The 22,357-nt window shown below is 42.8% G+C and overlaps 1 protein-coding gene across 7 annotated transcripts in view; it reads right to left on the bottom strand.

Moving 5' to 3' along the window:
- Positions 1-619: 619 nt before the first annotated feature.
- Positions 620-22,357, bottom strand: part of BCAS1 (breast carcinoma amplified sequence 1) — a 106,137-nt gene continuing 84,399 nt past the window's right edge. For 3 of the 7 annotated variants that reach the window (XM_019510220.1, XM_019510222.1, XM_019510217.1), the window contains 4 exons: positions 20,266-20,433; positions 12,349-12,414; positions 9,098-9,364; positions 620-1,757 (listed from right to left, as the gene is read on the bottom strand). In XM_019510220.1, the coding sequence (XP_019365765.1) occupies positions 1,683-1,757; positions 9,098-9,364; positions 12,349-12,414; positions 20,266-20,433 (576 nt within the window). In that variant the 3' untranslated portion in view covers positions 620-1,682. The remainder of the gene's footprint in view (positions 1,758-9,097; positions 9,365-12,348; positions 12,415-20,265; positions 20,434-22,357) is intronic. The other 4 variants (XM_019510218.1, XM_019510221.1, XM_019510224.1 and 1 more) reach the window with 4 other exon arrangements.

Here is a 22,357-nt window from a genome sequence, read left to right as displayed (position 1 = left end):
TGTATAAAGTTCCTTTATTTTGCTATAACTTCATCCACATTAAGGGAAGATATACCACTTTAACTCTTTTGATCAATGCTAGAAAGCTATGGAGTTTCAACTAGACAAACCTGACTTTCTGACTGGTTTTGTGCCAAATTAAATATGTGAATACAGAGTGGGAAGTTAATTTCTATTTGACAGAGCTGGACTAACAGGACTAATCACCCTTTGTCCATATTCTGTATGGTATAGTATTGACAGTCGTATCTAATCATCAGCTACAAGGTTATAGTAGAGCATTACTAGCCACTTCTGGAAAGAAAGGTAGCTCTTTTCACCCATGTTCTTAATATGAGTTAGGAATGCAGGCTTGCATATTCTACAGAATCTGTCTAACTACGATATCCGATGATATCTGGAAAGAGGTGACGTGAAACCTAATTTGGATTGAGAGAGGATGAAAGATATTTGCTCCACAGTCAAGCAGAGAGCGTGGGCGTGTGGGCGTGTATGCATGTAATTTATTTCCTGCTTCTTCTATACTAGTCAGCAAATAACAAGAACAACCTAAATTATTATTATTAGATATATAGGGATGCTTATATAATCTCCGGTTAAAGATTAAAGATACACATTCTTCTTTTTTAAAAGAAAACAAGTTGTTTATTAAATCATAAGGAAATCAAAATATACAACAGGGTATCATTCAAATGCTAGTATGGATTAAAATGTCAGTCCCGCAGTTCCCTGTTTGAGCAAAGAATAAATCAACAGAAATCTGAATTTTCCATAAAATTTATTAATGACAGTTACTACAGGAGTTTTGTAAAGCAGGGAGAGGCCTGGTCAGTTTTAGGTTTGGTTTTCATTAGGATTAATTACAGATATGAATATGGACACATATCTGAGGAAATAACCAAAGTTTTTTTCTAACATCTGCAAAACATTAATAATATAAGATTGTAGGTACACCTTCTTGAGTTAGTACTAAAGTGGAGATACTGGTGCCCCCTTGTGTTTGTATTAATACCTTAAGTAATTTTCCTTTGTTAACCCACCTCCAAGTCAAGGAAGAAACTGTGTTTCAAATCATTTAAAAGCCTTTGCATTTTAGCTTTTTAATTTGCATTAATAAAATGCCAACCAATCTGAAGCATGATCTTGTAATGAATCATTGATTCTATTATCCAATAGTCCTTGCAAATTAAAGCAAACCGTAACAGGTGGGTTGTTGTTTTTACTCTTAAGGTGAAAGTTTATCAAAAAATGATAAAATGATCTCTTCCCCTCCCCCTGCTTCCCCCCCCCCCCTTTAATGCTCTAGGTGAAAATATCTTCGCTCATTGCTTTGCCCCACAAACTGTATTCCTTGTATCACATGCACTTTTTCTTTCTTTCCCCACTTCAACTGCAACTTTCTTAGGTTTTGAAACATTCTCTTCCCACTCAACTTAAATCACCCACAAAACCTCTCCTGAATAATAATACTACACATTGCTTCTCAATGACCTTTACAGTTACTTACTAGAATCTAGTGAACAAATTCTGTAAATGATACACCTCAAATGTACACAAATGTTTGCTTTAGCTGGAGGCATGGCCCTCTTTTGATGACAACCATATAAAGAAAATAATGAGTCATCTTCACTGCAAGAGCACTTGTGGAAAGCCACTGATTCTTCAGCAGCCAAGCATATTCATTACTTGGATTTCCCAGCAGGTACAATAGACACTGGATCTGTTTGCACTTCAGCATCAGACATCTTTTTGGGTCCCTAGAAATAATACAGAGAAATATGGTTGAACATTTTGGGAGATTTGTTCAGTCTTGAATTATGTTTTAAATCTTTGCAGAGACATTTCCCATTCGCATTACCTTCTTCCTCCCTTACTAAGATTTTTCACGCTACTAAAAGTACAACTGACACCTGCACAGGTATTCTCTCCCCAGTAGCAGCAACTATAGCTAAACTTGGGTGCTATCGTTGTGTTATTCTTTCCCTGACCAGGGTAGAAAGGAGTTGCTTTTAGACAACTACACTAAGCAAACATGCTATGTGCATCCCTGAGTCAATAGCGAGGGTGGGTAAAATGGCAGATCTGGCTGGCAGCCGGGCTCCATTTCCCAGCAGCTCCTGCCCACATGGTTGGGGCCAGTCTCCATGGAGACCCCAACCACAGCTGTGCTGTGATAGCGAGAGGCTGGAGCTGCCATGGAGACTGGCCCCAGCCGTGCTGGCAGGGTGTGCAGAGGGCAGGGCTGGGACTGCTCTGGAGCCACTGGGATCTTGTGATGGGGGCATCTTGGTCTGGTGTCATGGCCGAGCCACAATCTGCAGCCTGCATGCTCTGGGCAGGGGCACGGTTGTAGTAGATCACAGTTCTGCCCCAGCTTCTTGCAGCAGAGGCAGTCTGATCCAAGCCGCCCCCACTGCAAGATCCCAGTGGGTGGGTGTGCAGGAGCCCACGCAGGGACCTCCATATATCTTGTGAACAGGTGCAGCCCTAGGGAGCACAACCAGGCTGCAGGGAACAGGTGACCATGGATGCCTCTACTCCCTGACTGCAGCTGACATGCCTGTGGCTGATGATGATGGGGGAAGAAGGAGGGCAGCATGCTCCCCTGTACCCAGCAGCTAATCAGGGGTTGCCCAGCCACTCGGCTGTGCTCGACAGTCTCTGGCAGCTGAGGGAGTCTGCTGGGAGGTGTGCAGGAGCGCCTCCAACCTGCTGGCCTTGGCTAGTGCAGGCAACCTGCATTACAGTTTCATAGTTTCATAGATTTAGGGTCGGAAGGGACCTAGTAGATCTTCTAGCCTGACCCCCCGCCAGGGCGGGAGAACAACAAAACCCCAAAACAAAAAAACAGGACTCAAATGAGTCCAGCCAGGTAGGCATCCAGCCTCTTCTTAAAGACCCCCAGGGTAGGGGCCAGCACCACTTCCCTTGGAAGTTGGTTCCAGCTCCTAGCCGCCCTAACTGTGAAGTAGTTTTTGCGGATGTCCAATCTATACCTCCTCTCCATCAACTTGTGCCCATTACTCCTTGTTATGCCAGCGGGCGCTAGGGGAAACAGCGTCTCCCCCAAACCCTTCTGGTCCCCCCTAGTGAGTTTATAGACGGTCACCAGGTCCCCCCTCAGCCTTCTCTTGTGGAGGCTGAATAGGTTCAGGTCCCGCAGTCTCTCACTGTAGGGTCTGCCCTGTTGTCCCCGGATCATGCGGGTGGCCCTCCTCTGGACCCTCTCCATGTTGTCCACATCCCTCTTGAAATGGGGCGCACAGAACTGGACACAATACTCCAGCTGTGGCCTGACCAGCGTCGCGTAGAGGGGGAGGATCACCTCCTTGGCTCTACTCGAGATGCACCTGTGGATGCACGACAAGGTCCGGTTAGCCCTGCCAACCATGACCTCGCATTGTCGGCCCATGTTCATCTTGGAGTCAATAATGACTCCAAGATCTCTTTCTGCCTCCGTGCTCTCGAGTAGGGAGTTCCCCATTGTGTAAGTGTGCTGCTGGTTCCTACTGCCCAAGTGCAGCACCCTGCACTTGTCCGTATTGAAACGCATCCTGTTCCTGTTAGCCCACCCCTGTAACCTATCCAGATCCCTCTGCAATCTCTCCCTCCCTGCTAGCGTGCTCACCTCCCCCCAAATTTTGGTGTCATCAGCGAATTTAAACAGGTTACTTTCCACCCCATCATCCAGATCGCTGATGAAGAAATTGAACAGCGCAGGCCCCAGGACCGAGCCCTGGGGGACTCCGCTACCCACCTCCCCCCAGGTCGAGTATGACCCATCCACCACCACCCTCTGAGTGCGACCCTTCAGCCAATCTGCAATCCATCTGACTGTGTAGGCATCTATTACCCCCCTGCCCAAGGGTGGACACATGTTCTGTTCACTCCTGAACTAACCTATGCCACTTACAGAAACCGAGATAAGTTTGATCAATTCTTCCTTAGGCTTTTTGAATGTCTGTACTTAGCCTCTGTTTCACACAGTGGGCTCCTAATTCACACTGATTACTCAGAACTTACTCTGGTATAACACCAGGGTGAATCAAGCCCTGACTTCCTCACCTTTAGGAAGAGAAACAACAGTAGATGTTTTTACATTTACTAGAGCCAGCATATATGTGACTCTGGTTGCTATCCATTTTCACTTTCTAGCTTTAAAAACTGTACCAGAAACCCCCAATGTGTCAAAGAATGCACCAGCATAAACCCTCTGTACTTCTAGGTTGGCTATGGTGTAGATCGCTGTGATTGAATTTGGACTACTTTGTCTAGAAGTGGATGGCTTCTAAGTGATTATGTCTGGAAGGCTACTGAAGATGCTTCTTTTAAAATGTATTGCTAGTAGTAACTGATGGTACCTTGTTCTTAAATAGCATACAGACAAAACTAATCATTTCAAAATGTATCCAGCAACTCAAAGCGTCTAGACAGCAATTAAAAGATTATATTAGAAGATTAGCTTGTAGCCTCCCAGCTGTAACTGTGCCTGTGTGCTACATGAAGATATTATTGTCATTTCTAGTTTGACCAAGGAAATAAAACATTACTGTTTGCCCTACTTCCTGTAAATAACACAGTTACACAGGAAACTCATTTCTCATAATCCCTATTTTGACTCACTTAGCATATTTGCAGAATTGCTTCATTTTTGGAAGGATTGGCCTTTGCTTTTATATTATTGTCATTTCTAGTTTGACCAAGGAAATAAGACATTACTGTTTGCCCTACTTCCTGTAAATAACACAGTTACACAGGAAACTCATTTCTCATAATCCCTATTTTGACTCACTTAGCATATTTGCAGAATTGCTTCATTTTTGGAAGGATTGGCCTTTGATTTTATGAAGTAGGGATAAGAGAGTCGATCATAAAAAGATGAATAGGTGGCAGTGTCTTGTGAAGTACTCTAATATATCAAATCCTTCTGTTTTAAACATTGGATATTCTCTTGGCCAGAAGGATGAGATCATCCATGTCCTCCTTTGGACAGCAATATCTACTAACCACCTTCGGACCAGGTGGTTTTTCCAATCTCGTTGTTTGTTTTTGTTGCTAACAGGCCAGACCAACTACCATGCTATCAATCTAAGACTTTACACTCTTAAAAAGAAAAAGCTAATGTTACCCTGACAATGGAAGAGGGAAAAAGTTATCAGTACTGGAGGCCCCGGTTAATGCGACAAAAGAGAATGCACCGCCAAGCCAAGTTGTATCATACATAAGATATACAAAGAAATAAACATGAAAACCGCATCGACTGCTTCTACTTTCCTTTCACTCTTCATATTTTTGAACTATAGCTGCCCCTCCATCCCCATAAACAGATTTCACCTGTCACTGCTAGAAACGTTCCCTCTACCCTTTGTCAAAAACATCTTCCCTGCATCTCCGCCTCAGAGTCTCCTCCTTTATAATGTATCATTTGAAAACATATTTTCCTGCTTGCCCATACCTCCTCCGATCTCTTTGCAGTGCTTCTAACTGTATATCTAGAAATATAGCTGGGATGTTTTTGAATGCTGACTGAATACATGACACCCTACAACAGGGGTGGGCAATTATTTTGGGCGGAGGGCTGCTTACCCAGTTTTGGCAGGCTGTCAAGGGCTGCATGCATAGCCCTGCCCCTTGACAGGTGCCCTGCCCTCTGGTCATCATCTTGGGACCAATGTCCCAATGTCTTGGGACCAATGTCCCAGGGCCAGCATCGGTGGGGCCCAAATCAGGGCACAGGCTGGCAGGGGTCTGTGGAGCTGGGCTGGGTTGCACCGGCAGGGAGCGGGGAGCTGGCCCGGCTCCACAGAGCCCCTGCTGGCTGAGACCCCATGCTCCTGCCACCCTGCTCTGGGCCCTGCCGGCACTGGCCCCAGGGCACCGGTGCAGGCCCCGTGCTCCTGCTGGCTCCCCGCCCACTCATGCCCAGTGCCCCCCAGCCCCATGGTACAGGCGGGGGGCAGCGCACAGCCCCGACCCCCTGCTTACTGGCAGGGAAGAAGCTGGTGCTGAGCATGGGGAAAAGCATCCCCTTGCCTGCCCCATGGCTGGCGCTCCCTGCTGCAGGCACGCACATCCCACACGGGGCTGTCTGGAGCAGGCACAGGCAGCCCTACGCGGGCTGCAAGAGGCTACAGCAAGGGACGCTGGCCATGAGGCGAGCGAGGGGCTGCTTTTTCCCATGCTCAGAACCAGCTTGTAACCTGGCCCCACTGCCAACTTGGGCTCCAAGCTGGCTCTGGGCTTGCCCATTGGCGACAGCAGCTGAGGCTCCCCAACTTGCCGCGCTGGGTAGTGTTGGCTGCTGCTGCCCACCTGAAGCTTGTGCACTGGGCAGCCCAGAGGCAACAGTGGCAAATGATGCTTGGTGCAGCAAGCAGGGGGGCCACAGCTGCTGTCACCACACGCAGCCCCGATGGGTGAGCCCAGAGCTGCTATGGAGCCGAGGCTGGCAGTGGGGCTGGGTCACAAGGCGGTGCTGAGTACGGGGGGGGGCAGCCCCTCCCCACCCCATGCCCAATGCTCCATGCTGCAGTCGCTTGCAGCCCACCTGGGGCTGCCTGTGCCTGCTCTGGACATCCCTACATGGGCTGCAAGCGGCTGCAGTGCGGGGTGCTGGCCACAGGGCGGGAGAAAAGCAGCCCTTCCCCCACCCCATGGCCAGTGCCCTGCACTGCAGCCACTTAGAGCCCGTGGGGCTGTCCGGAGCAGACACAGGCAGCCCCATGTGCGCTGAAAGTAACTGCAGCACAGGATGCCAGCCACAGGGTGGGCAAGGGGCCACTTTCCCAGGTCCCAGGCCAGAAGCCCCCACTGGGGCTTCCAGCTGGGGGGGCGGGCTTCCCCTGGGTCCTACTGCTCTTGGTTCCTGTCATTTTTGACAGGAACTAAGGGCAGATGACTATTAATTTTCTAAATTTTTTAGGGGCCCCATGGGCTGGATAGAACGGTGTCGTGGGCCAAATGTGGCCTGTGGGCCATATTTTGCCCACCCTGCCCCACAACAGAAAGTACTATTGTTGACAAATACAGAGGCCCTTTTACACTCATTGGCTTCCCTGAGAATTTTAACTAAGATCATTGGTATTTAGCCCAGAGCACTTAATTTCAGCAGAATTCAAACCAAGGAAACAAATTTTTGTTATCTTTAGAAATAACAGAAGTAGTTAATATTTGCTCTGTTCCTGTACAACCCATGCTAGAAAAGTATGGATTTCTCTTTCCCTCCAATTGACAGTAATAAGTCTATAACAGCTTCCCCCTAAAGACTTTAGCTCAATAAGGAATTCATATCTTCATATCAGGCAGTCTCAGGCTCAAACCCAAGGTAAGGCTTGCTCCTCGTATTTATAGCATGAGACTTGCCACTCATGATATGAGTCCTGTTACGCAACATATGCACACACACATAATTGTGCATAGTGGAAAAGGATGTGAACTAATATTTCACCCTAGGACTCCAAGGCTATGTTCACATGGCCTCTGGAGATAACCTAGGAGTGCTGCCAAGAGACACATCATGGCCACTCATGCCTACCCCCTGATCGTTCAAGTTACACTGTAAGCAGAATAGATGCTTCAGAAGACTGAGAGGGCCAAATAAGCACATGCCCAAGCTGTCTACTCTGCCTAATTTGGGGCATATAGAGGTAGCTAAGAGTATGCAGAACCAGTTAGAGACATACACTCTATCTTAGGTACCAATATTAGTACGGCAGAATTAAGAATATTGTGCTTCATAGACATCCTATAAGTGATAAGCATGCTAGATGGCAAAGAAAATTATTAAGTGACTTCATTATTATTAAAAATCAGATGGAAATACTTAATTTCCCTTCTGCCCCCACCAATATGCATTTTTTTAAGTGCAAATAATACTCTGCAGTGCTTTTCTGTGAAATATATGAAGATTATGAAGTGGAAAAGCATCTGCCTCATATTATTCAATACAGCAGGTTCACTTGATAACTTAATGTTCTGACAGGGCTAGTTTTCAAACTGGCATCAACATTTAAAATGCAGCTTGTTTTTTTCCTCTTTCAGGCCATGAAAGTTGTCTTAGTTTTATTCTTTTTTCTATGTGCCTTTTGAGCAGGGAAGGGAGAGGAAAAAAAAAGATTTTTAAATATCTCACAGGGACCAGACTGAGTAGGGACCACTACAGGTAAAGTAGTCACATCACTGTGTGTTCTCCACAAAAATGGAAATACATGCTGGTGTCCATTTTGCATGTGGGATATCCAAAGATAGACTGGCGCTGGAGTTCTTGAAGTAAAAAATGACTCTTGTCTCTTTTACGAGAAGGAGAAAGGAGTCAGCTGCAGATGTTTTAATTCTTTAAAAAAAAAAAATGAACTGCAATCTACCCTCCTGGCATTGACCTCTTGGAAGAAAGTTTTGCCTATTTGTCCCATGCCAAACCCATTAAGAGAACTAATCACCCTTTGTCCATATTCTGCAAGCATAATATTAACAGTCATTTCTAATCATCAGCTACAAGGTGCTAGCAGACCATTACTAGCCACTTCTAGAAAGGAAGATTTCACCCACTCTTTTCACCCACTCTTTTCTGAACTTCTGCATTGATCCCTATAGCCCATTAGTATGGGTGTGTCAGAGGGAAGCAAAAAAAAGTTGCACCCATTGCATGTCTTGAGCAAAGGACTAGGCGCATTCTCCAGAGAGCTCAGACTTGCAGTCTTCTGAATCTTTCCAAAAATCTACCTTTTGGTGTTGTAGAGACACGAGCATCCTGCCCGAGTGCAGAACCCAGCAGTGAAAACAAAGTACGCACGTGGGTTTCCAAGCTATTTTCTACCTGTTCTATTGCTGGTTGGCAGCTGCGTCCCCAATTTTCCAGACCTGTGCCTGAAAGTGAGCTGCTCCCTGGCCCCCGTCCTGCACTCGCTGCCACGGAAGTGCATACCTGCAACCCTCCACTCAGATAGCCCACCTAGAGGACACGGCATTGCGCACCCCTACGGGGACCTCTGCGAAGTCTAGACCAGCTCAAACTTGTGCAACCCTATGGGGACCTCTGGCAGTAACACCGTCTAGACCAGCTCAAACTATTTAAGAACAAAAGGTGAAGCTAACATACAAGGCCCTTGAAAAAACCTCCAAGAGACTGTCTCTTCTCTGTCTTCTTGAGGGGCGTTTCCTTTGCGGTGTCTCCTCCGTTCTGGATGGAGTCAGTCTCGCCTGTATGCTGCTCTCTGGAGTCTTGCTGATCTTTGGTTTCCTGTTTGTTACCTTTCTGCTTGCTCAGCTCTGCTGTAGACTTCTTGTCTTTCGAACTCTCTTTGCTCTTGTGGCCCACAGGTTCACTTTCAGTTGTGGCGACTGGCCTCTCTGTGGAGTCCGATGTCTAAAGTGGTTTCAAACAATGGTTATTTTTAGTGGGAAATGGAAACACTTTGCCAGGAGGGTCCATAAATATAGTAACAATTTAAGGCCGCCTGTGGGGGAAGCAATTCCGCTATCCCACAGGTTTTCACTTACAGAGGTAGATCCCAATTCCTACAACCCTTAATTCAGGTAGTCATTTCAATGAGATGATTAGGATAGACAGTGTATAGTGAGTAAGAGCTGCAAGGTCAGGCCCTTTCTGCCTTTCCTTTCATATATTTCTATGATGAAGTTGCTTTAGCTGGCACAGCTGCATATGCACAGAAGAACAGAATCACATGCACATATCCATAGCTGCAAAGACATAAGCACTTTTGCATCTCTGTAGAGGTACAAAGAAAGTTTGAAACCAAAAAGGATGGGGGAGAGACAGAGAGCGAGAGGAAGAGGAGGAAAGAGAGGGAGAAGTGCCAGGGCCCATAAAGCAGAGGTAAAAATATCCCCTCTATAAAATTACAGCACTTCACCAGATGATTAACACCCCGCAATTTGGCCCCAGTAATGCTATATAACATTCTTCATCGAATTGCAAAAAAAAAAAGAGACAGTGAATACTCAATAGACAAACAGTGCTACATAGCACCTAAGTACAGGAAATGTGAGAACTCTGACCCAGAGAAAATGGCTAGACAGGATCAAAGTTCCTAAACCAAGATTTCAACCTTGAAAGTAAATGGAATAGCACAATGACACCGCCAGTTCATTTCTAATAAGACACTTGCTTGCTGAGGGGATTTTCTTTTTCTGTCTTATACAACACCAAAACCATGTTAGCTCATTTGTTTAGTTAAAAAAATTTTTGGTAAGGAAACAGACAAATTTATTGTGTTTTAAACTGACTCTTGCATCTGCAGTCTGGAGATGGCTCACTAGTTTAATAAGCTACTGCTTTGCTATCTTCTGTAATTTTATCATCAAATTCAAAATACAGGAGCTGTTCAACAAACACACGAGAAGTTGTGTTAAAATCTCAGCTTTCATTAAAAACCAGAAAACCTTTTTAACTATCATCATTTCAGAGAAAACCTTTAATGTATAAACTTTAATAGCTCAAAAAACAGAAGGCAAATAAAAAAAAATGTATCTCAACCCTTTTATTTAAAATCTCTCATAATTTTGAAACCAACCTCATAATATAGAGGTTAAACTTAAAAAAAAAAAAAAAAATCAAGGACTGGCAGTATTGAAGAGGCTCCATATTTAAGTTTCCTTTCTGTCCTTTCTATCTTTTAAAAATCATGTAGGTTAGGGAGCCTTTGATACAGACCATACTAATTCTCCTGATCTTTGAACAGTTTATTTCCCCCATAAAGCTATAATATTTTCTCTATATTTTTCCTTCCCTCTTGGGCAAGCACTCTTTTTAATTTTATATAAAAGTCAAACCACTATTTTATGGTTCGTGCTGTAGCACATAAGATGACACTATAAGAAATGGGGAAATATTATAGAGTTTATAAGGTTACTTGTGCAAAAGCACGGCACAGCACAGCGAAATCAACCGTGTGCTTATAGTTTCTTAAGGCAAAGTCAGTAATCTTGAAAATATGGAAGAACTGCCAGATTTGCCTCCGCAGGCAGCGATGGTACCTGTGCCTCGTAAGTCTTGCACTTGTGCATCTAAACGGGCTTTCTCTGAGTGCCGAGAATGCAAGATCTCTCCTAGCATGTATATGAGAAATGTTTCATAAAACCCAATTTCACTATTTATCTTCATTCTGATGGATTTACGTTGTCAAACAAGAAGCACTCAAATGCCTCCCCATCGCTTTGTTTGACAGATCCTTGCCGGAGCTTGATTTTTTTTAAATGTTAGGATTTGGTGGGTTAGACTTACAAGAGCAGGAAATAATTGAAGTACAAAAACTCCATCACTATTTCCATCAGATGTCTCCTACCTTAACTGTCTGAGGAGAGCTTCTGGCCCTGAAATCAATGAGTGTATGTACAGGGTCCAAGTTAGCATGAAATTTGCTCGGTCTTGCATATAACTATTTTTGTGAGTGTGGTGAGCAAGTTTTGACCTTTAAACTATTTAAAGCACCATCTATACATTTTGTAAAGCAAAAGAGGGGGAAAAAAAACCAATCAGGTGATCTCTTGGAGGTGTTTCGTGTTCATCTTGAAAGGCAGGAAATTGACATATTTGATATTGATGGGAGTGGCAGCAGACAGTACAAAGTGAAACCAATGAATAACGTGATGCTTCTCATTTTAAAGGCTCATCTCCACCTGACAGACTCCACTCATGCTCTTCAAATTAAAACTTGCAGGAAAAAAAATATTGACAGATTAACATGATTAGGTCTTTAAAATCCTGTTACACTGTTCTAGGGCCTGATCAAATTCCTAAAGGAAAAGTCAGTGATTTTACTTGGCAATGTCAGAGCTATGAAGACTATACTTAATCAGGCAGTTTAGGCCGAGGCTGTAAGGTTTATTAAGTGATTTTCAGACTTAAAGCTTCCAAATCTAATATTACGGGAATGCTGTTTTCTGATTTCTTTTGTTAAATTTCAGTGACAAGGCTTTTAGATAAAATGTTATACTTTTTCTGTAATGTTTCCCATCAAATTATAATCTTTCTAATTGTTCATGAAGAATAACATTAATCCAGAATAGCACTGTCCACATTGCATGAAATTTAAAACATAAATAATATAGAGGGCATAAAGCAAAGTAGTATATAATAAATTATTAGTAACATAAATATATTTTATGAACACAGGGAAAATATTTTGAAAAAATATGATTTTTTTTTTTACCAGATAACAAACCATTTTAATTAACTTCATTAGGACATAGTAAAGAGATGGGATTGATTGGGCATGCTATCATTCTGCTGCAATTGGTGATTTTTAATGTAAAGAAACCAAGAGATACATAATTGGAAATAAGCTACAGAAATCCATCACCAAGAGATGAATAAATTCAAACACTTACTTGGTAATTGGGGTTTGGCCCATTTACCTCTTCTGAATTGGCTGCCCCTGCATCATCTCTGACTGACTAAAATAACAAAGGATTACAGGTCTTGCAACTATTATCTTTTTTTAGGCACATACTCAACATAAAAAATGTCAAATAAAATGAAGGTTTGTTTTAAGAATATTATTCCAACATCGTTAAAACAAAGCAAAACACCATGTCAAATGCTCTGCACTATGCCTTTATCTCTATGGTAGATTGTTGTATATCCATTTTACTACAGCACTATTGTCTTTAGCAACGCATTTTTCTGTTGACGATCTCACAATATGATAAATGGGATGTTGCTATCATTCCTGCCATCGTAAGTTATGAGGGGAGCGTTTCCTGTTAACAACTCTCCCTTATAAGGTTATCTTCAGCAGAACTGTACTCTTTGCCTTATTTCTACATATTTGCTTAATATGTTGGCTAACAATTAAAAACTGCTGGGGTCTACAGATGGTTTGCCATTGCTGTACAATTTCTTTCAATTTATTTCTTCTGTGCTATGCTTTCTCTCTCAAAGGAGCATGTGCATCTAGGCAACAACCTTTCTTGGCATCAGCTCTTCTTGGCTACAACAATCAAAGCAGACCCTGAAGCTGTAACACAGGCAGCTTGTTCAAAGTAAACCTTGACTCTCAAATATATTTCTCAACAATGATCCACTGTATCCATGTTTCAACAAAACAAAACAAAACAAAACAAAAATCCTTGATAAAATACCTTTATGGGTGGATGTTACAAAAAAAAATTCATTATAGCTATGCTTAGATTTTAGGTTACAATTTTCATGAAAGAAAAAAAAAATCACTGGAGCCATTTATAAATGTAGCATTCGATGTGTACACAGGACAGGGGTGCTTAAAAAAAATTGATACAGTATTCTGTAGCCATAGAGTATTAAAGCATAACAAAAACCATAGTATTTCAAAGTACCTGAATTTAAATGTCATTTTTCATTGCATAAGTTCAATGAAAACAATGAAAGGATGTGACTTTTGCTCTAAAGATAGATCAGGTGGATTGTGGTTTTCTGCAGCTCGTAGATTTGTCACTTGTAGCACAACACTATTCGCTCAGTCCTATTTTCAGTCTCTTAGTGAGGATCTGCTTTCACTGCATGATTCTTTTTTCTCTCCAGCCACTGAAAAATCAATACTAAATGGTGGTTTGCTCAAAAGTTAAAGAATTTAGCAATAGTTTGTTATGAGTAACCAATCTGGGGACAGTATTATTTTTTTAGCAATGTATCTTTGCTCAGCTAATAAATTACATGTTTATATTCATAATGGTTGTTATCTGTGAAAGGCTGAAGAACGGTGGAGGAAACTCAGTGTGGTCTGTCTTACATTACAGTCTCGTAACTTAGTCCATGGTGTATGAAGATTGCCTACAGATAAGATCTAGTTTGCATTTCTGTTGCAATGCTTCTTTATATGTTTGAAAAAGAACTTGCATAATGTTAAGAAAGTTTATGCAGTAATACGAGCCATTCTGTTGCATTTTATTTAAAGGAAGGACTGCTGTGGCAAACCTTTTGCAATCACACATCATTTAAACTACTAATTACTATTAGTAGATCGTAAATAACTATGGCATAAACCCTGCAATCCACGTCCAGGCAGAATTCCAATTTATTTCAATGGAAGTTTTATATAAAATGACAGAATTTTACCCTAGAGAAATTCTGTCATCTTCTGCCACGCTTTGATCAAGTTAGAAGTGCTGTGGATTGGTTCCCCAAAGTGTTTTCAGCTTTCATCGGCAAGAAGGCGAGGTAGCGTGACCTGAGACCTTTGACTGGAGAAGGGCGGAGAGGGGGGAAGAGCCTTGCTAAATATACAAGTTGTATTTGTGTGAGTTACGGACTTCAGTTATATTTGGGTTAATGTAAAATACCCATAGATATACTTAAACAGGAAGCTGTTCCTGAAGGGTTGTCTTCACTTCCCCTATGCGAACACTCTCTTCTGAAAAAAAGGGTTTTTTTCCCCCAGAATAATGACTCAACTTTGCAAGTTTATTATTCCAGAATAGAATAACTTTTATTTCAGAGTACAGCATCCACATGGGGAACTATTCTGGAAAGGTATGTTGGAAAATTTCCCCGGTTTAGAAAAAAGACTCGATTCTAGCCTTGCCAGAAAATGAGGTTGGTAGCTCCACCCATTTTGGTATGAGAAAGAGAAGAATTTCATGCTGCCAATGTTTCATCATAATATCTACAGAGATTTCTTGTCAAACAATACCTACATAGTTTTGATGAAGAAAGCACAAGTGGCATATTTTCCAGTGGCAAGACAGGATTTTACATTCTTGCGTGATTACAGCTATAGGCCTATAGTTAGGCATAATAAGGGTGATATTTCTTTGTGAGGGTGGATTGCATCATACCAACACTTCTCTGGTGCTCCCAGCAGTTATTACAGGATGGAATTATTGGGGGGGAAAAAGCCCCCACTCACCAGCTGCTGCCCAGTGAGGGGAGTGATCCCTGCTGCCCCCCATTGCTCCACGCCACATGGGGGGCTCTGCCATGAGGCCCCCAATCTCAGCCTGCTCCCACTGCCCCACTGGCCCCAGCTCTGGCCCTCTAACAAAAAGGAAACAAACCCCCACAAACTCACTGGCTCCTACAGCAGGCTTCTGGGGGCTCATGTAGAGCCCCCCATGCAGCACGGGGCAGTGGGGGGTAGCGGGGATTTCTCCTTGCCAGATAGCAGCTGGTGAGTAGGGACTTTTTTTTAATTTTTAAAGGGCTGGAACTGGGGTGGTTGAGGCAGCAATGGGGGTGCTGGAACAGCAGGCTGGGGTCGGGGGGCTTGTGACAGAGCCCCCCACATGACATGGGGCAGTGGGGGGCAGCAGGGATCACCCCCAGTGGGCAGGAGCCAGTGAATGGGGGCTTTTTTTGTTTCCAAAGAGCCGGGGGCTGGGAGGGGCGGGGCAGCCATTGACAGCAGGTGGCGGATGAGGCCTGTGTGATTCAGAGATTTGGTGGATTCAGCAGCAGCCAACTCTCCTAATCAGATTCAGCTGAATTGATTCGGGACAGTGATTCGAATCACCAGATCGAATCACTGCCCCCCGAATCATCTGAATCTGAAGTGAATACTAGATGCTTTGCACAGGCCTAATAAGAATATTTCCCTATTTTACAGGCAGAGAACTGAGAGAGAGAAAAATGACTTGGTCCAGGGTCATATATCAAGTCTGTGGCACAGGCAGAAATTCAGAACTGAGCCTAGGTTCCCTGAATCCCAATCCTGACCCTTCAGCTTAAGAGAAACCTCTCTCACTTTCTCTCTTGTTTTTATCTAATGGAAATATGAAAGGTCTCGTTATCCATATCAACGTCAATCCTTTTGGTTTCTTGAATTAGACCAAACTCTTGGTTCTGGTGGTATCTTGCAGCAGTGAGATTCACCAGTCAATTATGCATTGTATAAAATGTATTTTCCTTTAATAATTTTATTTTTTTTGTCTAAATGTTTTTATCATTGCTGATGTGTAAATGTTAATAGTGGCGGGGGCCCAACTCCATACCGCAGCCACCCCTGCTGCTGCCAGGTGCTGGCTCCGACTGGGCTGCAGCCCTGTGGTTGATGCAGAAATTGCTGCTACTACCCTCACTGCTGCCGGTCCCTGGTTGTGGCTGGGCTGCAGCCTTGTGCCCCACCATCAGCACAGAAATTGGGGGGGGGGGGGCAAGTGCCCCCCCATCCCCCTGATGTATCGCCAATGCTTTATCTCATTCCCTCTAGTTCATGAAATAATTGGCAAAGTATCCATTTATATTTCTCCTCATGGTATTAATCTGATATAATGTGAAACATAGCATATACATGATCTTATATTGTAGCTATTTGAAAGTAAGGAGAATCACATGCACTTAAGATGAAAAGACTATTACTATTTAAAAAAAACTAGAGTAATAATATGTGTATTGTCTAAAGGAATTTTACAACCACCACCACCTAACTTGAGGCCAAACAACCCAGAATGAACAGAAACTTGTGGTTTGTCCATGAGGCTCAGCAGCATGCCTTTCCATACACAAACACATCTCATTTCAGAGGACCTGAATAAATGTGCTGGTTAAGATGTTATCTTATAAGAATTCATTGGCTGTTACACCCTCAGGGAAGAAGGAGGATCATTTTCCACATGAAAGGTAGGATGTGTCAGTGGTCTGTCTCACCCAAGCAACACATGATGTACAATGTACAGCATGGTTTTAAGGGTCTTGTATCTTCCTTGCCACTGTTTCCCATGTTTTTGCTCTTTGGAGCATGGTACCAGTTGGCATGTTGTGGCATAGGTTGAATTTGTATCGTAGTATCATAATGCTTAGGGTTGGAAGGGACCTAAACAGATCATTAGGTCCAACCCCCTGCCCCAGGCAGGAACAGGTGCCAGGGTCATATCACCCTAGCCAAATATCTGTCCAGCCTCCTCTTGAAGACCCCCAAGGTAGGAGAGAGTACCACCTCCGTTGAGAGCCCATTCCAGAGCCCGACAGCCCTCACTGTAAAGATTAGGGGCTTATTTTGTATGAGAAATACAAAATGGTCTTATTTTGTATGAGGACTCTAAGCATGTAAGCCATTGCTTTAGCTCTGAAGATTTATGTAGCAGGTGCTAAGGATTATGCCCCTCACACAATGCAAAAAGCACATAGGGCGTGGTCAAATCTGAAGGGATTCTGGGTCTTATTCTTCATTCAGCCCCCCCCTTATGCTAGGTTTAGGCTGTAATTGGAGGGGAGATGACAGCTTGTGTATACATGCACTGACGCTAGTTTTACACTAGGTGGTTTGGGAACTGGTAGCAGTTTAGCTGTGGCAGCCTGGAACTCAGTGCCCACAAATTACAGAAAGTGGGTACATTAACCTCTGCCAAACTGCTGCTACAGCTAGACTGGTACAATGCTTGGGCTCGAATAGTTAGCTTGTGTATGTTGTCACTACAGTGTAGACATTGCCCAGCGAGAAATACAGAGGAAATCCATCAACCTTTGAGATGATATTATACCTACTAGTATACGACTCAATAGTATTCAGCTATGCAATATGCCTCTCATCTCTACAGTACCAGGTTTAATTGCAGTTCCTACACTTCTTACTGCAGAGGAACTTCTTGTTTGATGATGCCCCTGAAGACCAAGACACTACTAAGAGGGGCAGGAGAAGATGGGTAGAGATGAGGCTGTAATCAGGCTTCTCTCACACACTAGCTTTGAACCAAAAGGTGAAGGAATCCAAAATACTTCATGCATTTTCAGCATGTGCATCCATATAGGTGCTAACATCTTCGTTTGCATTTAAAAGCATTTAGTTACAAAGTGGGAGAGTAGAAATAATGTCTTAGGACTTAGGTGATAACTCAATCAAACAGGATGATGAGTAATATTCTAAGCAACAGGATGGCAACAGGATGACAAATATGCAATAATCCAAAAATTATCCAGGGAAATTTGGCAACAGTCAAAAACAACAAGTATAGTCAAGGGTCTGTTCAGGAATGGTTTGCTTGCATAAAATAGGCTAAATCGATAACACCCGATTCAAAAAGCAGAAAGTATAGCTGTACGTTAGCACAGTGCTGTTCCTAGCATTAATGAGATGTTTGTCTTTGCTGTCATTCATTCTTTTTATTCCTTTGACAATGGGGATAACACAGAGGCTTTCTCCTTTAAAGAAGCAAAAAACAGAGGAGACTAAACTGGAACCAACTCCCAGCTCTGATTATGGTAGTGCTACATCTACCACTTTTAAACACAGCTTTGTTTGTTTTTCCATGGTGACTAAGATGGGTGTGGAATAGAGATTTATTTGAAATCAAATGCTATTTTTTGGGGGAGGGTGACACAACTTGAAGTCATAGCTACCTCCAAAATGAAGCATAATGCACATTGGTGCTGACTCACAGAACTAGCCTTTGTATGCATCTGTATTAGAAGCCCACGTAAGAAGAGACAACAAGTTTTTATAGGGAATTACCACACATCTGTCTGCAGACTAAGTGATTTAGGAGCAGGCTGGAGATTTTCAGGAAAACCTGGAGATGCATTCAGTACCCCCAACTCTCTTTGAACTTGTGTTGGGTGCAGAGCTTCTGAAGGTCCTTTTAAATATCTTAGTCTGGATCCTTGCTTATACAAAGATACACCCCATCCCACCTCAGGATAACTCTTAAAGGAAAAGGCAGATAGCCAGCAAGCTAGACTTGCTAATTGGAAGATAACTTGCTCTGTTTGCTATCTGTCGTCGCTCCCTTTTCTCCACTTGTCTCAACTACCTGCTATATCTTGTCAGAATCTAAATGGTGACAAAGCAGCTCTTTGGGGCTCTAAGGCTGTCCTTTCAATTTGTCAGGACAATAATAACCAGGATGGTGCTACGATCCCTGGTTGAGGCCTTTAGGAATTACTGCCCACCACATTCCCCAATTTTGAGGTCTGCTGTAACTTGCAACCACCTGCCCATGGTCACAAGCAGCCACTCTGGCAACTGGGTATCACAGGGACATAAACACGACCAAACCATGCTCCTTTCATTCAGCAATAGCAGGTACTGGGACTAGGAGGTTGTCCAGGTCTGGCTCTCTACTATCTAGCTGTCCCTTCCAAAACCTGAGGCAAATGGTTTAATCAGCTTTCTAGCTGGAGCAGAACCAAGAATCTAATCTTACAGGCACATGCTGCCCAGGTAAAAATATCAAAAGTTATATCATAAAGTGATTCCAGCAAGATGAGCAATGGTTCACACAACCGCTGGGGGTTTGCTCTGACAAACAATATTATCTTTCTATATATATAATTGGTGGATTTGGTCCAGAATTTTTGAACCTTTGAGATTGGTAATGCTGTAGTTACATTCCCAGGAGTGTAAAGTTATGACAGTCTAGGCCATTGTGCGTGTCAGACAGGAACTACATTTGCATATTTTAACACCAAGACATCACTGACTCCACTGCATAACTGCTTAAAAGTAAAACAGCCATGGTTAAAAATCAAAATCCCTGTCACACCCATTTTAGCCACTAATAAACTGGTGATAAAGTTCGGATGCAGCTGTCCTCAGGACAGAGGGGATTGGGTTGAGATCTGCCTGTTTTTGTTTTCTTTTCTGCTTCTTTATCATTATTTGAGGAGGTTACTTCATGTGCAGTAACTGAATATGCTATTCCCTGTTGAAATATGACTCCATCATTTATACTACTCATTTGCCAGAAGAGTAGCTACGGAAGTGTCAAGACACATGCTGTTTCATCGCTTTGGCCATTTTGTGCGTATAATGTTTCCCTTGTCACACCACTTTAATGAGGGGCAGGGGGAAGGAGAAGAATCAGACTTTCATTTGTCTTTCAATGGTATAAGATCTTTGAAGCGAGGGCTGTGTCCTCTTTAGTGTACATGTTCACTTAGGTCTCCAAAGGGGTACCTTTAGCACCAGAATCAAGGCCTACTGTCTTTCGGGCTAAAGAATCTACTGTCTGATTCAAAGCTCATTGAAATAAGTAAAAGGTTTCACATGGCTTTGGATCAGGCTCTCACTCCCCCAGCTGACAGCAGTAGCAGATCCATAAGCCTCTTAGGAACAGCCACGAGAGGGCGATACAACCTCTAGTACCCATAGGGTTTATAACAGTATGCAGAATAATAATTTTATGTGCACTGAAATTAATTGCATCTGCAAAGCAGGCAGACAGATGCTTCCCTGATCATGCAGGAACAAAGCATGCACGCAGTTATGGAAATGGGCGCCATCATTTAGATGCACAGCTTTGATTATAGCACTTAAACAAAACTGCCTCTTTATTCTGAAAAGTTATCCCCCAAGAGCTTCAACCCTAATATCCTTATGTTCAAAATGCCCTGCTTACCAGTTTAAAAAACTTCCTCAGGTTTGTTTTGGGGGGTTTAGTTTCTTCTCTTCTGGGTGTCACTTCTGTAGCTTCTGTGCTTTTATTCACATCTTTATCAGGAGCCACAGCTTCTAATGATGCTTCCACTTTCTGATTGCTTACAACCTCTGTGTCTTCTGGTGCAGTCTAGGGTTATGTTTGCCAAACAGTAAGAATGCAGAAAAACATTCATCCATCACACTCTTTAAATCAGTGTGGCTTTAACATTGAGCTATAATTATCCAAGATGTCCCTGATTAGAAATACAGCATTGCTACGTACAAATAGAACATAGATGCAGAAATAGAACATGGTTAGTTTTATCATATCCTTTCAGTCCTGCTATCCAGGAAAAAAAAATTAAATAACTGCTCAGGAAAACACTTACATTGGTATGAATTAAGTACAGACTAAAAGAGTAAAGAATGCTTTCTTGACCTGGAGCCTTCACTGTTGAGTACAATAATTCACTTACTCTTCAAACTTAAAATGAAATGTTCTTAATGAATATATGATCACTTAAGACTATCATAACTCATGAGCAAGTTCATCCAAGTTACTCTAGGGTAAAATGGCTGAGAGCAAGAGAAGGACCCAATACCTCCCAGGAGTTTACAAACGAAAAACAAAATAAATATTAAAAAAAAATAAAAATTCTGAATCCAATCCTATAGATACCCTAAATTGTCAAAACTCCAGTTTCTGCCTTGCAGAGGGAATGTGAGGTTCACAGAAACTATCACAGCCTCCGAATTCTCAACTCAGTCATATCAGAACTGGCTTTTTTTCACTTTGCCCAGATGTTAATATTTGTACAAGAGAGGCAAGATATTGAGGAGTTACATCCATTATCTTACTAAAGGCCTGAGCCTCTGAAGCACAGAGAACCCCTGAGTGTCTCCTATTTCTGCTAGAGTTCATGAAAGCAGTTTGCAAGAGATGCTCTGCCCTGTGAAGGCCTGGCATCCACCTGAGAGAGCTTAGTGTGGTCAAGTGAACTATGCCCAATGCAGAACTGGTGTCCAGGGGCACGTGTGGGCCTCACGGGGTGCGTCTACATGAGATGCTAACTGGGCAGTAGCCTAATAACACTGTGCAGTAGTGTGCTGGGCAAAACTCATGTTAAGATGCTAATGCACAGTTAACATCTGGAAAAAAAAAAAAAAAATGTGCGCCAGTGCTACCGCACATTGATTTAGTACTTAATTATCCAAGTACAAAACTTAATGCACAGTAACTATGGTGCATTAGTGAATGTATAGAGGCACCCACTGAGGGACGGATGTTTCAAATGCCAGCAAGGCATGGGGTGAAATGTTCTTTTCTTTGGCTGATTGTTCTATTCTTTATAATTCCCTAGGTACATAATAAAAAGCCTTTCCCTGGGGCACTAAAGAAATGTTAATTAATTCTCCACTCAGTTACAGTATAGCATCTTTCCTTTCTTTCATAAAGAATGAGCTATTAGCATAGAAATAACCCAAATAATTTGACCTGAGCCAGCCCCTATAGTATTTTACAACCAATTGGAGAACGGTGCATAATATCATAAAGCTGCAGACATTGTAATTGCTAATCTGAAACACTGAATTAAAATGGAACCAGTTATACTTGATATTGGTGTTTAGAAACTGGCTGCTTCTTATAGTGCTCACCCTCGAACATAATCTAAATACTATGTACACCTGGTGCTGTAAGGATGCATCACAATCTAGTTAGACATGCAATGTACATGCACATATGGAAATTAATTGTTAACACGTGCACATGTATGTGTGATGCCATTTGAGTGACATATCAGAGATTAGGCCAGAGGCCTCCAGACCTGAAAGTACTGACAGGCAGAGAAGAACCAAACCCCTTTGCTGCTGTAACTCATATCCTCTGTGTACGAGCAACATCTCCTTAATAGCATGGTTACGCATCCATGCATGTACACCCATCATATAAATTGCATCATCAGACTGGTTGAAAAGTGACTTGGCAAAATACTTTAAGAGGTTGTGCTAAGTAATCCTGGTTATTTGGGTGAAATTCATTTCAGCTGCATAAAGCCGGTCGTGGGTGATAT

This window comes from Gavialis gangeticus, unplaced genomic scaffold, assembly GCF_001723915.1.
Source record: "Gavialis gangeticus isolate Ggan-Ray unplaced genomic scaffold, GavGan_comp1, whole genome shotgun sequence".
Lineage (NCBI taxonomy): Eukaryota > Metazoa > Chordata > Crocodylia > Gavialidae > Gavialis > Gavialis gangeticus.
The sequence above is the reverse complement of the archived record's forward strand: the minus strand, read 5'-3'. Positions and strand labels throughout refer to the sequence as shown.